This window comes from Moschus berezovskii, chromosome 2, assembly GCF_049115385.1.
Source record: "Moschus berezovskii isolate FMDL1 chromosome 2, NW_MosBer_1.0, whole genome shotgun sequence".
In the NCBI taxonomy this organism is placed as follows: domain Eukaryota; kingdom Metazoa; phylum Chordata; class Mammalia; order Artiodactyla; family Moschidae; genus Moschus; species Moschus berezovskii.
Window position 1 is genome coordinate 112,658,697 of NC_142461.1, and position 15,862 is coordinate 112,674,558.

At 35.5% G+C, this 15,862-nt stretch overlaps 1 protein-coding gene across 6 annotated transcripts in view; it reads left to right on the top strand.

The window, feature by feature from the left end:
- The window catches only part of UBR3 (ubiquitin protein ligase E3 component n-recognin 3), a 209,680-nt gene extending 199,028 nt beyond the window's left edge, over positions 1-10,652 (top strand). For all 6 annotated transcript variants that reach the window (XM_088829999.1, XM_088830004.1, XM_088830007.1 and 3 more), the window contains 6 exons: positions 1,979-2,086; positions 2,221-2,346; positions 5,140-5,319; positions 7,276-7,485; positions 8,107-8,246; positions 8,554-10,652. In XM_088829999.1, coding sequence (XP_088686125.1) covers positions 1,979-2,086; positions 2,221-2,346; positions 5,140-5,319; positions 7,276-7,485; positions 8,107-8,246; positions 8,554-8,671 — 882 coding nt within the window. In that variant the 3' untranslated portion in view covers positions 8,672-10,652. The remainder of the gene's footprint in view (positions 1-1,978; positions 2,087-2,220; positions 2,347-5,139; positions 5,320-7,275; positions 7,486-8,106; positions 8,247-8,553) is intronic.
- The last annotated feature ends 5,210 nt before the right edge of the window (positions 10,653-15,862 follow it).

Consider the following 15,862-nt stretch of genomic DNA (forward strand, 5'->3'; position numbering starts at 1 on the left):
GCTTATCTTCTTAGCTTTACCAAAGAGCCTACTCTTTGCTTTATTCAGATATTGCTGATGTAAAAATATGATTTCCTAAAACTTATTATGCATGAAATAAAGTTGTTTTCTTACCTAATACTCTTTTGGTGAGAGAGTTCTCATTACAAAACAGTGACTACTATGTTATATTTGACTTTCTGATCTGATATAGTATTTCTTGTTTGTAAAAGAAAATACTTAAAATGATTTTGATAATAATTTAAAAGCTAGTTATCACTCAATAACTTGCTTGGGTGATATGAGTATCATTGGGGGGGAATATTTTCCCCCTAAGTAGGAAAGTATTTTACTTGAAATACGTTTCTGTTGTTAGGCTCTATAAATCTTTTACTCAAAGGAGTGTGTTTTGAATTAGACTTTTAGGCTGTCTTGTATATATTCACAACATTAAATATGTCATATTGATTAACAAAATGCAAAATTATGGTAATATTTTGAGTTGCTTATTCAAGAGCTACTCTTATTAAATCAATTCTAAAAACATAATATATGTTGCTGTTTTGATATCCAGTGGGATGTGGATTCTTGCAAATTATATGTAAACTACAAATCACATATTTGGCAAGTGATCAATAATCCTATTGATTAATTAGGCAAGGGTGAAGTGGGTCACATGATATCAGGATAGCAGTTGCTGCATCAGAGACTTTAATAGTTTGTCAAGACGTGATAATACTACATGGCTGCAATCTGGCAGAAAGCAGAGGGGTAATTAAAGATAATGCAAATAATTGATTATAAAAAGAGAGACATCCAGTCAAGTTCCAAGGTCAAAAACTCCATTACCAAAATAAATCCTATCAGTTAGCCAGCAAGTATTTATTACTCAGATTTTTGTTATGTAAAAGTTGACAAAGAAGATATAAAGCATAGTTTCTGACATTTTGGAATTTACAGTCTAGTTGAAGAGAGCACAGTAACATATGAGAAAGGATGTATTGTCAAATGATAAATTCTGTGGTCCTATCAGCGCCTTAAAAATTCAGGATAAACTTATATCCCACAGTGCTTACTCAGTTCTTATATTTTACTGTTTTAAAAATGTAGTTAATGAACAGAATAAACAACATCACAACCAAGTTATTATTTTTATTGTAATATATACTTTACAGTAATTTGTAACACCTTTTAATACTTCAGTGAATGTAAAAAGTACATTTCTTTATGTGAAAAGCATTATTGAAATAAACTTAAATTTATTAATAGCCATTATTTTTCCTTTCTTATAAAAAGTATAGTCGTTAAGCTTATTTAATTTGTAGACTGTTATTTAATGTTATCTGTAATTTTGTAATAAACATATGGTCCTGTTTACTTTTATATTAAATTGTTTTAACAAGTTCCACTCGAGGAATTTGAGAGAACTTGTAAAAGAAAATAATTTGGGGTCCATATTATATTTCATGCATATATGGTTTGTATCATTATAATGATAACTTCTGTTAGCTTTTTTCATATCACACCAAAAACACTTTTTTATGTAGCTCAAATTTGTTACATTTGCTGCCTATAAAATAGTCTGATATGTCATAATTTAGGTAACTGCTTCCTTTTGTCGGTCATTTCTAATTTTCCACTGTTATAATGCTTTGATGATTGTCATGGGCACAGTTATTATTTTCTTTTGAGATTATTTCCTTAGGAAAGAATTTCCAGGAGTGAGAATTACTGGGACAAAAGATATGACTTAGATATGTTCATTTACACGTATTTTATGTAACTTATATTCCAGGGAAGTATTGGAATAGCTTTAATCCCCTGCCTGATTTCATTGTGATTCCAGAGGTGTGCTGTTGTACACAGATTTTGAGAAAGTGAACTTTACATGCTTGAGAAGTAATATAGTCATGATTATACTCATTAAAAAGTATTCTTTCCAATGTAAATGTTTTTGTAATTTTCAGTGACTAATGAAATTACTTTTTAATTTTTCCAGAATACTTGTGATGCAGAAAAATCTTATGAAGTGTTATTGAGCTTTGTGATAAGTGAACTGTCTAAAGGAAAGTTATACCATGAAGAAGGAACTCAGGAGTGTGCAACGGTATGGTGTCTCTAAGACCAGATGTAGTGGTTATTTAAAAATATAGATTTTCTTGACATTATGAACATGACTTTTTAAGCTATGTCTATTACATTAATAGAATGAATTGTTCTGATTTTCTTTTTTAACTTTAGATTATCCCTATTGCTTGGTCTCCTGAATCCATGGAAAAATACTTACAGGACTTCTGCTTACCATTTCTCAGAATCACCAGCCTTCTTCAGCACCACCTTTTTGGGGAAGATTTACCTAGCTGCCAGGTATAAGTTTGGGTAGAGAGTAGGGAACCTTTTTTTTAAACAATTAACTAATTTTTAAAAATATACTGATAACAATATTTATATCAATATCCAGAACTGCGCTACAAAGATGAAGGTGAAAGTGTTAGGTCACTCAGTCGTGTCTGACTCTTTGTGACCCCGTGAGCTGTAGCCTACCAGGCTCCTCTGTCCATGGAATTCTCCAGTCAAGAATACCGTAGTGGGTAACCATTCCCTTCTCCGGGGGATCTTCCCCACTCAGGGATCAAACCTGGGTCTGTTGCAGTGCAGGCAGATTCTTTACTGTCGAGCCACCAGGGAAACCCCCCATACAAGAATATGTTACTCCAACTCAAAGGAGTAGATATTTAGAATATTTACTATTATTGTTACTTTTTTATTTGTTAGCATCCACCCATTTTTATGTTAATATTACTAATATTTTATGTTAGAGGAGTTTTTGATTAGATCTGTGGTAATAAATCCCTATTACGTGAACAAAAGATAGCATTCATATTGATATATTTTTCATATTGATATATTTATCACTAATCATCACTGGCTTTTAATGTCCTTTTTAAAGGGTATTATGTTGACCAGCAAGCTGGTTGTTTAAAGATCTGATGGCATTTATATAATTTTAGAATTTAAAAATATTCAATATGTAGCCAATTAAAACTTGAATGAATGATCACTGATTTAATCTATTTTATAAAACTGTGGGTCAGTGTGTAGGCAAGAAAGTGGAAAAGAAAGTAGGAAACCAGAAGGTAAGTAAATCAAGCTGTGTTTATAGGATTATGACCCTGTCATTATTTGTCATTCATTTTCAGGGAATTTTCTGTGAGAGTTAAGTCACTTATCATATTTATGGTCTTTGAAGCCTGCATGCAATATAGCAGAATTAAGCCATTGATCATTCCTTCTCTCTTAAATAATTGACCATTGCATTAAATAGTTTGGATTCATTTTTTTTAATCAATCGAGCAGAAAGATATAGCAGTTAAATATGCATGAAACAACAGAACCTCAAATTACATAAAAATTGACAGAATTGAAAGAAGAAATAGACAATCCACAATTATAGTTCCTAGCTTCAGTGTTCTTTCTTAGTAATCACTAACAAATAGACAGAAAATCAACTGGGATAAATGAGACTTGAACCATACTATTATTCAACTTGATACAACTGACATCTATAGGATACTTCACCAGACAGTAATAACAGAATGCATATTTTAAAAAATGCACGAGGCCCATTCACTAGAATATACCATATGCCACGCCATGAAGCAAGTAACAATAAATTTAAAAGAATTGAAATCACAAAACAATTTTCTTACCACCCAGAATTAAATTAGAAAATCAATAACAGAAAGAAATATACAAACCCCCAAGTGTGTGAGAATTAAGTAGTATACTTCTAAATAACTTAAGTATCACAGTAGAAATCATGTGGAAACCAGAGAACATTTAAACTGAGTGAAAATGAAAACACAGCATAGCAAAATTGTGAAATGTCACTAAAATATTTCTTGGAGAAATACAGCTTCAAATTCTTATATTTGAAAAGAAGAAGGGTCTAAAATCATTTATCTAAATTTTTACTTAATGAAAAAAAAAATAGAGCAAATTAGATCCAAAGCACGTTTAAAAAAAATTACAAAAAGAGCAGAAATCAATGACATAGTAGTGAAATAGTAGAGAAAATCAATGAGTTCAGACAAGATGGGGTGTGTTCAGGGTGATATGGCCATAGACCATCAATGAGTTCAAAATCTGGTTCTCTGCAAAGATCAGTAAGATGGATACACGTAAATGTCAGGAGCTCAGCTAAGCTGGGAGAGAGAACTGAGTTACTAGGTACTGGACTGGCTGATTAAAGCTGCAAGCCACAGATGAAAGAGTTAAGCCTTTAAATCACTTACCATGATAATATAAGCAAGAGGCTAAAACCAGGGAAAATGCTGATTCCTCATTTCGTCACCTCATAGAATGAAATGGTGTACCAGTTGAGGGTCAGATGGATCAGCACAGATGTGAAGGGAGTCTCAAACAGAAGGCTCTTTCAGTGTTATGTACTGTGAGGTGGAGAAGGGGTGAGGGGATCAGGACAGGAGTGGAAACGTGCTGGGTACTGAGTCAGAGTGGGGAAAAATTTCTTCAGGGTTTCACCTTTTTCCCTCATAAGGTGGCCTTGGCAGAAGTGTCAAAGTGACTCCTGCCCGAGGCTTCAGATAAAGAAGCCTAGGAATAAAGGCACCAGGGCTAGGAATATAACTATGTGAAAGAGCACGACTCATCAGGGGGCCTGAGACCATGACTGCAAATCCCTTCAGAGACTGCATAGCACTGTTTACTATTGTGAATTCCATGTTTTCACTATTCTTCTTTATCCACACTGACAGTCTATCTTTTTAACCAAAGGTCACTGTCCTTTTGCTCCATATTAACATTTGACTTCCTAGTGTAGCTAGATTCTATAGACTATCAGATAAGTCTATAGATAACTGACAGTGCTATTTTTAAAATATGTAAGTATATAAATGAAGCAGATGCTATGGTACTTAGGAGTTAAATTTCAAAGAGAAATATTATGGGAATATTGGATATAACAGCTTGGAGCTTTTTTCTTTCTTTGCTCCTCTTACTCCCTTTACTTTATTTAGTTGAATCAGTTAAGAGAATTTTCATACTATCCAAAAGTAATTGATGAGAATGACACTTAAAGTATCTGTAGTAGGAAATGTTCATGAGAAATGTCTTGAGAATTTTCTGTTTTATATCTAAAAGGAAGAAGAAGAATTTTCAGTTCTTTCCAGCTGCCTGGGACTTCTGCCAGCATTCTACCAAACAGAACATCCATTCATCAGTGCCTCCTGTCTGGATTGGCCAGTTCCAGCATTTGATATTATATCTCAGTGGTGTTTTGAGATAAATTCATTTACTGAAAGACATGCTGAACAAGGAAAGGTATGTAAAAAGAGTAACACTCACTTGCTATAGTGGTGATATGCTAATAGGTAAGAGAATACTTAATTCATACTTCCTAATGGTCTAGGGAACCTAGAATGGTCAAAGACATTTAGTTTTTAATTCAGTAGAACCGTTAAGATGTCCCTTGATGGAGGGTAGTACACGGTTTCTCTATGAAAGTATTAAAACCACAGAAGAATCCAGAATATCAGGGAAACAAAAATTAAAGACCAAAATCTTAGGTCTAATTATGAGAGATGTCACCCCCTGGTTCCCAAATCTGTGCATTCCATCTATAAGGGAGCAATCACTCTTACGTACTGGTGCTTCTTTAGCTCATATACCTCATTCTGTAGGACCATTTACCTCATCCTATAGGTGTTTTTTCTAGTTGGTACCATCTAAAAATTTACCAGCAAAGTAGTTGATTATTTAAAAGACCAATGAGTTTTTCAGATGATTGACTACCGGTTAAGGTCAATTAATTCATAGACATCCACCTCTTGCCTTACATCTTTCTGTATGAAGAAAATTCTTTGACTAGAGACCATGTGGTATATGATGCTGGGCAATTTACAACCTAATCTAGGTAAATATCAAGGTCAGTGAGGACAAATTGCTGTTCTTTCCACTGATGGAAGGGTTCCATATTTAATCAACTCATTACAGAATATGCAGTTTTTGGAGTCAAGAATTGGGCACTGAGTATGGCAAATGCATATTGTAAGCACATATATTGTCCTTATCCTTGCTTCCATGGGCACTTTATCCATGAACTTACTGATAAATACCAAGCTGGATACTTGGTTAAGATGCATTGATTAAGATGTATTGTGTCTGTCAGTACTGTGAGAAGATCACCAGGTGAATTGCCAACCTCTATACAGTTTCTTAAAATATAGATTCATACTACATTTTATCTGTTTTAAGTGTTAAGGAAGTAGCATTTAGAAAAAACATAAATGCTATTTCCAGTATTTTTATATAGCTACAAAAAAATGAACAAAATACCCCATAAGGAAATTTAACTGATTTGTTATTTTTTTTCATACTTCCTGACAAAATTTATGAAAAGAATTATAGCCCTAGCATTGACAGATACAAAAGACAGATATAAAAGCTCTTAACAGCTTGAGGTGTAAGATTTTTCATCTTCTAGAAAGGAAACTCCAGATTATAAAGTACTGAAACAGAAATGTAAATTATAACCATGATCTTCCCAAAAAGAAAAAGCCAGTGAATTGTTTGATCACACTTGGGTCTCCTGCATTGCAGGCGGATTCTTTACCATTTGAGCCACTAAGTGTCCTTTTGTTTATCTAAGAAAGGTCCAAAACTTAGTTTTGAAAAATGTGTGACTTTAAAATTATGCATCAAGAATATTTAAAAACAAATACATCTGCATATATTTTCCTTGCATCCTTAGTTATATTTCATATTTTTCTTTTAAAGTAATAAGAAATATAAATGTTCTAGGGTGCTTAATCTAAAATTTACATCATGTAGTAATTGAAAAAGCGTGGAAGTGTTAGTTGCTCAGTAGTGTCTGACTCTGCGACCCATGGACTGTAGCCCACCAGGCTCCTCTGCCCATGGTATTCTCCAGGCAAGAATACTGGAGTAGGTAGCCATTCGCTTCTCTTCTCCAGGGGATCTTTCCGATCCAGGGATCAAACCCGCATCTCTTTATGTCTCCTGAATTGGCAGGCAGGTTCTTTATCACTGGTGCCACAAAGGGACTTAAATTAAAATAGAATATATTAAAATAGAGAATGGTAATTGTTGAAGGACTATTTTAATCTTTTGGAAAATGGAAATGGCACAAGTGTTAATAAAAATCCACATTCTTGGAGACAGATTTTCTTAAAAAAAAAAAACAAAACCTTTAAAAAGCAAATATTTTGTATAACTTAAATACGTAGGACTAATGAATATTTTTGAATGATGTTTTAGGCATTGCTTATCCAAGAGTCAAAATGGAAATTGCCACACCTTCTACAGTTGCCTGAAAATTATAACACCATTTTCCAGTACTACCACAGAAAAACCTGTAGTGTCTGCACCAAGGTTCCTAAAGACCCTGCTGTTTGCCTTGTTTGTGGTACTTTTGTATGCCTGAAAGGACTTTGCTGCAAGCAACAAAGTTACTGTGAATGTGTATTGGTAAGCAAGAGTAAATAGTATAAAATTTATGGAAACTCAAATCTCATATCACATGGAAATGTGGTGTGTATTACATGCAATGCAGTGTGTATTACATACAAAAATATGGTCAAACCAACTTCAAATTTAACTGTTCTTTGAGTTAAATACGTGATACATATAAGGATCTTGATTTTGTTGTTGTTTTACATCCTATAGAAGGGTAAAAACAAAACAACAATAACAAAAAAAATCCACTTATGAGTTTTTTTATGAGTAAAACCTTTCATAAGTGCAGCTTCAGTTCCTCTCCCTACTCCCCTCTCCTGCCCTTTAATGGGATATATGTTTAGATGTTATGCTGTGGAACAACTGTTAGATATGCTGTTATAGACACTAGCCTCTGAATTAGATTTAGGTTAGCTCTTAATTGATTTCCTAGATAATCCTTATCCAAATTCTTCCTAATGTATTGTTAATAAAGGATTAAGAATGAGATTATGAGTTTAACTTAGATGAAATCTGATTTTTAAAAATTTAAATATTTCTGTATTAGTTAGAAGACAATTAAGGCATTATTCATTTTCTTTTCTTGTGAAGTCCATTTGATTATGAAGTTCATTCACATTTTTTATTTTTCAGCATTCTCAGAACTGTGGTGCTGGAACAGGGATTTTCCTTTTGATCAATGCATCAGTGATTATCATCATTCGAGGCCACCGCTTCTGCCTCTGGGGTTCTGTGTATTTGGATGCTCATGGAGAGGAAGACCGAGATCTTAGGTTAGATGTTCATGGATATATCCTCGTGTTTTATTCAACTTTGGCCAGTAAGAATAATGTGCCATTCCTGGCTTTGTAATTGTGCTGATAATAATAATTACTCTTTATATTAAGAAATTCAGGCAGTCATTAATTTACAGCTGTTTCTATTTGGGGGGATATTTTCCCCATATGATGTTAAGGAAATATGAAATAAACCAATTTCCTAGGTGAGATTTTTGCCATAGAGAATCTGTTTTTTAAAACATGTGTGAAAGCTTCGTTGTATTATATTATTTTAATGCTTTTTTTTCCCTTTTCATTCTAGGCGAGGCAAGCCTCTCTACATTTGTAAAGAAAGATACAAAGTTCTTGAACAACAGTGGATTTCTCATACTTTTGATCACATCAATAAAAGATGGGGTCCACATTACAATGGGCTGTGACTCACCACCTTGGCATTGCATTATATCATTTTCATTAAGAATCTGTCAACAATAAGCTTTAACTTAATTTGGGGGATTAACGCTTTTGCTGAGGGAAAAAAAGAAAACATACATTATAAAGCCTTTCCAAAATTAGGTGCTTGGTAATCACATTAATGGTATAATAATTTTTTTTTTAAGTATCTGGAGAGCATAACAAGTAACAAGTTAAACCATTCTTTAGTGGTCCTTTTTTTGTTTAAGTCCACAATTAATAAGAAGCACAACTTGTTGACAAAATCATTTTAAAATGATTCTCCCAACAGTGCATATCTGCTTTTCATTGGTATTTAGAGTGGATGTGATTTGTTTAAAATTTTACTGCTCCTTTATATCTGTGTGTTTTAATTTGCATCTGCTAAACATAATGCATCCTTTCCCTCTGCCATTCTTGTGTTGATTTGAGATTTTTGCTGTAATTAGAAAAAAATGTAAAACATGATTTATGTGACATATTGTATAGTAAAAGTTGGTCTAATAGTAGAACTTTACAATTTTTTCTTATTGTGAGGAATCTGTTAAAAGTTTAAGGCTTTGCTGAAAACTTAATTCATTCTCAGGAATTTCATAAATATTCTCCCCAGGTAAATAATTGAAATAGTTGTAAAATAAGTAGATAGCTGCTGTTAATATAATACAGTACATTTAGGGGGGCATTTGTGTGGTTGGGGGAGTCCCTGAAAATCAAAATTTGCCATTTCATTTGGATAAATTACTTGAGGTAATAGCAAATAGATTTTATTATAAAATCAGAAGTTTTAAGAACATACACATGGCAGATTTTGATTCTGTGCATGCCCACCTTTTACTACCAACCAAGGTTTTGTTTAAATGATTGGATTGGAAAAAAGCTCTGACTTCCCCACAAATGGAGCATAGTTTTGGAACTTTCCTTATCAGCTCAAGAGGTTCATCTGTATTGTATTTGTGCAGTGTAATCATTGTTATTTCTGCTTGGATTCCTAAAAGGGGAAAAAAAAAAGGCTCAGTGGTAATGATCCTCATGAGTGAGCTGTACACCTGCATTCTTGTTTGAAGCTGCTGTGAAAAGCAGTTTATGTTTGTAGGATTTTTAAGTCAATAAGAATGGAAATGATTGAGCTAAAACCCACTCTGTACTTACAGAAGGAAGATTACAGAAAAGCATGTTATATGTTGCTGCCACAATTTTTCTTCCAAATGATTCAATAATTTGATGATTATTTAATATATATAGTACTATCAAGCAATTCCTGGTACTTTGGACTTCCATGGCTTGTTATATAAAATTACATTTTTATGTGTAAAAATAAACTTAAAAACATCTAATGGTAAAATAAAATCACAGATCTGTATTCTAAAAATTGTTGAATGACATGATATTACAGGATATAAAAATGGACTTTAAATGATGGCTTTGCATTAAAATAGAACAGAACAGTAAATATTCAAGTATGTTCAAAAAATCAAAAGATTACCTATGGACCTACAATAAAACACATGGAAATAGCTTGCTATTTTTATATACATTTCCAAAATATTAAGATAACTTTCTGAAAGACTAGAATCATTCTGTTTAATTAAGTAGCTGTCCTTTCCAACACATTGCTACTTTTTAAAATACTGTATCATAAGTTCAGCCTGTCATATTTTTTGCATTGGTCATTATGGATACCAGACCATTTGTAAGTGTGGTTGAAGAACAAAATGCTAATTTACATCTCTAGTAAATACTGTTATAGGATTCATGAACTTGGATAATTCTACAGTTTGAAACTCTGATGCTATATATACATGGTGTAATGTATTCAGACTTTGATTACTACATATTTAAAATGGAATGTTTTATGGTTGTGCATATGGATGTGAAGTGAAAATATTAGCCTTAACATTAAAATTTGGGTATTTGATAGTGTTTATTTTGATATTGGTGAATTAGTCACCAGTAAAATTTTAAAAAGCACTTGGTTGAAAATTGTACTTGAATTACATACATGCATGCTGCTAAACTAGAACTTTAATTTTTCCCCCATAACTTTTATAAGTCCCATTTATAAACCCACTTTTAAAAATAACAGGTCCAAGTTAGAGTGATGTGTGTATATTATTCAAGAAAATGTCCTGGTGTGATATCTTGTATGAATGATCATTTAAATACAGTACATTACTGTAGAAGCTAAATCAATCTTTATAATTAAGCAGAAATTACAAAACTAGGAATAATCAACATTGTAAGATATGTTAATAAAAACCTACTGTCACTTGGTTTGTGAAAGGTCCTTAACATGCTTATTCTTACATGTTTTTATTTTTTCAAAGATTGACAATAATATATGTGAGTGAGCATAAATGAAAAGATCAAAGTATAACATAACTAATAGTTGCTGTAAGGTGGGCTTCTCTGGTGGCTCAGAGGTTAAAGCGTCTGCCTCCAATGCGGGAGACCCGGGTTCGATCCCTGGGTCGGGAAGATCCCCTGGAGAAGGAAACGGTAACCCACTCCAGTATTCTTGCCTGGAGAATCCCATGGACGGAGAAGCCTGGTAGGCTACAGTCCACGGGGTCGCAAAGAGTCGGACACGACTGAGCGACTGAACGGAACGGAACAGAAGGTGGAGTTAATATAATGGGTTTGCTTTTCCATTAACCTTTTATTTACAGAGCTAGTTCCTGTTCCTTCTTTGTCTCATAACTAATATAAAGCCTTTGCTAGGTGCTGTATGTGTTTTTAGAAGCAGGAAATGGGTGAGAGGAGAGGAAAAGGATTTTTGGAGAAACAAATGGGTGTACAGATCTGAAGAACACTGCTGTGGTCCCTGTTGCTCCCTGATAATTCCCAACTAGACTTTAGGAATCTAAAGTGCTTTAGTTCAGTTTAGTCACTCAGTCATGTCTGACTCTTTGCGACCCCATTGACTGCAACATGCCAGGCCTCCCTGTCCAACACCAACTCCTGGAGTTTACTCAAACTCATGTCCTTGAGTCAGTGATGCCATCAACCATCTCATCGTCTGGCGTCCCCTTCTCCTCCTGCCTTCAATCTTTCCCAGCATCACATCTTTTCCAATGAGTCAGTTGTTCGCATCAGGTAGCCAAAGGACTGGAGTTTCAGCTTCAACATCAGTCCTTCCAATGAATACTAAGGACTAATTTCCTTTAGGATGGACTGGTTGGATCTCCTTGCAGTCCAAGGGACTCTCAAGAGTCTTCTCCAACACCACAGTTCAAAAGCATCAATTCTTTGGCATTCAGCTTTCTTTATAGTCCAACTCTCACATCCGTACATGACCACTGGAAAAACAAAGTAATGTCTCTGCTTGACAAGGTAATGTCTCTGCTTTTTTAATATTCTGTCTAGGTTGGTCATAAGTTTCCTTCCAAGGAGTAAGCATCTTTTAATTTCATGGATGCAGTCACCATCTGCTGTGATTTTGGAGTCCAGAAAAATAAAGTCAGCATTGTTTCCACATTTCCCCATCTATTTCCCATGAAGTGATGGGACCAGATGCCATGATCTTAGTTTTCTGAATGTTGAGTTTCAAGCCAATTTTTTCACTCTCCTCTTTCACTTTCATCAAGAGACTGTTTAGTTCCTCTTCATTTTCTGTCGTAAGTGTGGAGTCATCTGCATATCTGAGATTATTGATATTTCTCCCAACAATCTTGATTCCAGCTTGTGCTTCATCCAGCCCAGTGTTTCTCATGATGTACTCTGCATATAAGTTAAATAAACAGGGTGACAGTATATAGTCTTGATGTACTCCTTTCCCGATTTGGAACCAATCTGTTGTTCCATGTCCAGTTCTAACTGTTGCTTCTTGACCTGCATGCAGATTTCTCAGGAGGCAGGTAAGGTGGTCTGGTATTCCCATCTCTTTCAGAATGTTCCACAGTTTATTGTGATCCACACAGTCAAAGGCTTTGGCATTGTCAATGAAGCAGAAATAGATGTTTTTCTGGAACTCTCTTGCTTTCTCCATGATCCAGCAGGTGCTGGCAATTTGATCTCTGGTTCCTCTGCCTTTCCTAAAACCAGCTTGAACATCTGGAAGTTCACGGTTCATGTATTGCCAAAGCCTGGCTTAGAGAATTTTGAGCATGACTTTACTAGCGTGTGAGATGAGTGCAATCGTGCGGTTAGTTTGAGCATTCTTTGGCATTGCCTTTCTTTGGAATTGGAATGAAAACTGACCTTTTCCAGTCCTGTGGCCACTGCTGAGTTTTCCAAATTTGCTGGCATATTGAGTGCAGCACCTTCACAGCACCATCTTTTAGGATTTGAAATAGCTCAACTGGAATTCCATCACCTCCACTAGCTTTGTTCCTAGTGATACTTCCTAAGGCCCACTTGACTTCACATTACAGGATGTCTGGCTCTAGGTGAGTGATCACACCATTGTGATTATCTGGGTCGTGAAGATCTTTTTTGTATAGTTCTGTGTATTCTTGCCACCTCTTCTTAATATCTTTTCCTTCTGTTAGGTCCATACCATTTCTGTCCTTTATCGAGCCTATCTTTGCATGAAATATTCCCTTGGTATCTCTAATTTTCTTGTAGAGAGCTCAGTCTTTCCTTTTCTATTGTTTTCCTCTATTTCTTTGCATTGATTGCTGAGGACAGCTTTCTTATTTCTCCTTGCTATTCTTTGGAACTCTGCATTCAAATGGGTATATCTTTCCTTTGCTCCTTTGCTTTTCACTTCTCTTCTTTTGACAGCTATTTGTAAGGCCTCCTCAGACAGCCATTTTGCTTTTTTGCATTTTATGGTCCACTGGAGAAGGGAATGGCAAACCACTTCAGTATTCTTGCCTTGAGAACCCCATGAACAGTAGGAAAAGGCAAAAAGATAAGACACTGAAAGATGAATTCCCCAGGTCAGTAGGTGCCCAATATGCTACTGGAGATCAGTGGAGAAATAACTACAGAAAGAATGAAAGGATGGAACCAAAGCAAAAACAGCAACCAGTTGTGGATGTGACTGGTGATAGAAGCAAGGTCCAATCCTGTAAAGAACAATATTGCATAGGAACCTGGAATGTTAGGTCCATGAATCAAGGCAAATTGGAAGTGGTTGAACAGGAGATGGCAAGAGTGAACATCAACATTCTAGGAATGAGCGAACTAAGATGGACTGGAATGGGTGAATTTAACTCAGATGACCATTTTATCTACTTCCGTGGGCTGGAAACCCTTAGAAGAAATGGAGTACCCATCACAGTCAACAAAAGAGTCTGAAATACAGTACTTAGATGCAATCTCAAAAATGACAGAATGATTTCTGTTTGTTTCCAAGGCAAACCATTCAATATCATGGTAATCCAAGTCTATGCCCCGACAAGTAACGCTGAAGAAGCTGAAGTTGAACGGTTCTATGAAGACCTACAAGGCCTTTTAGAACTAACACCCAAAAAAGATGTCCTTTTCATTATAGGGGACTGGAATGCAAAAGTAGGAACTCAAGAAATAGCTGGAGTAACAGGAAAATTTGGCCTTGAAGTATGGAATGAAGCAGGGCAAAGGCTAATAGAGTTTTGTCAAGAGAACGCACTGGTCATAGCAAACACCCTCTTCCAACAACACAAGAGAAGACTCTACATGAACGTCACCAGATGGTCAATACCGGAATCAGATTGATTATATTCTTTGCAGCCAAAGATGGAGAAGCTCTATACAGTTAGCAAAAACAAGACTGGGAGCTGACTGTGGCTCAGATCATGAACTCCTTATTGCCAAATTCAGACTGAAATTGAAGAAAGTGGAGGAAACCACTAGACCATTCAGGTATGACCTAAATCAAATCCCTTATGATTATACAGTGGAAGTAAGAAATAGATTTAAGGGACTAGATCTGATAGAGTGCCTGATGAACTATGGACAGAGGTTTGTGACGTTGGTTGAGCTGAACCTTGTTTGAATTGACAGTCCTTGCCCCTGCTCCTCCATCCTGTAGCTCACCTGTCCGTTATCAGCTAGGAATCCATTTGTGTTCACAAACCTTTTTTCTGTTTTGTGTATTTTGATATTTATTGATTTCTGTGACTTAGATGCTGACTGAAAGCACCAGAGGTTTGGAGGTTACAATAGCGTTAGAGGAGATGTGGCCCAAGGGTTTCTGTAACAACTCCAGGATTGTAACTGCTGTCAAATTGCTGTTGTTGGCTTGTAGTTGAGGTCATGTTAACAACAACAAATAAAGTATAGTATTAACCTCTAGAATCAAAACACAGATATTCACTGGTGGTTATGCCCGACACCTGATGGTTAGTGGGAGTCATCACTAGACTTGTGACTGCCTCAGTCCCACTTACAGCACGTAATTCTTTCCTTTAACTTTATGATCTGGCTGGATGATACCAAGCACTACTTAGTTCCTCAGGGGTGAGCTAAATGGCAACATGATCACTTCTCTCTATTCATGGCACTTCAGGCTCTTAATAGTAAGGTATATTAACTGTAGAAGAACTGTGTTTACCATCCTAGTTTACAGTGCTCAACTAGCAGTGGAATGAAAGTGACTTCAATGATGCAACACAATGAGAAGGCATAATTGGACATTATATACAGCTGCCTTTGTGTGAGTTAAATCAATGTAAAATGCAGCCATACCAAAATTGATGCAGCTGAGCCCAAGATCAGGCTAGAGAAGTGGGGTCAAGAGCACAAATAAAAGCTCAAGGGAAAGGAAAAAGTCTAGAGCAAAGAGGGGTCTAATCGGATTACCTCTCATCAATGCAGAGGAGGAGAATAAGAGTTGGTAGTGAACTAGTGTATCTGGGGGCTTGAGGTAAATGATAAATATTTAGACATATGGTAGGGGAAAATGGGCTAGAGATCAAGGCACCACAGAAATCATGCTGAGAGTTCAGTCAGTTAGAAGCCATAGCATTCAAATGGAGGCAGTTAGAAAGGTTCTTTGACTTTCTAGTGGCCCCTGAGATTTATGTAGTATATTTCAAGTCTACAGCTACATTGGTCATACATACTAGAAACCATAAAAAAGCATCAAGAACTAAAATGTACATCATACACTTGTATATGTATGTGTGTGTGTGTATTTTACAAAGAGGTGGAAAAATAAAAGTCGTGTCCAACTCTTTGTGACTCCATGGAGTGTAGCCCACCAGGCTTCTCCGTCCATGGGATTCTCCAGGCAAGAATACTGGAGTGGGTTG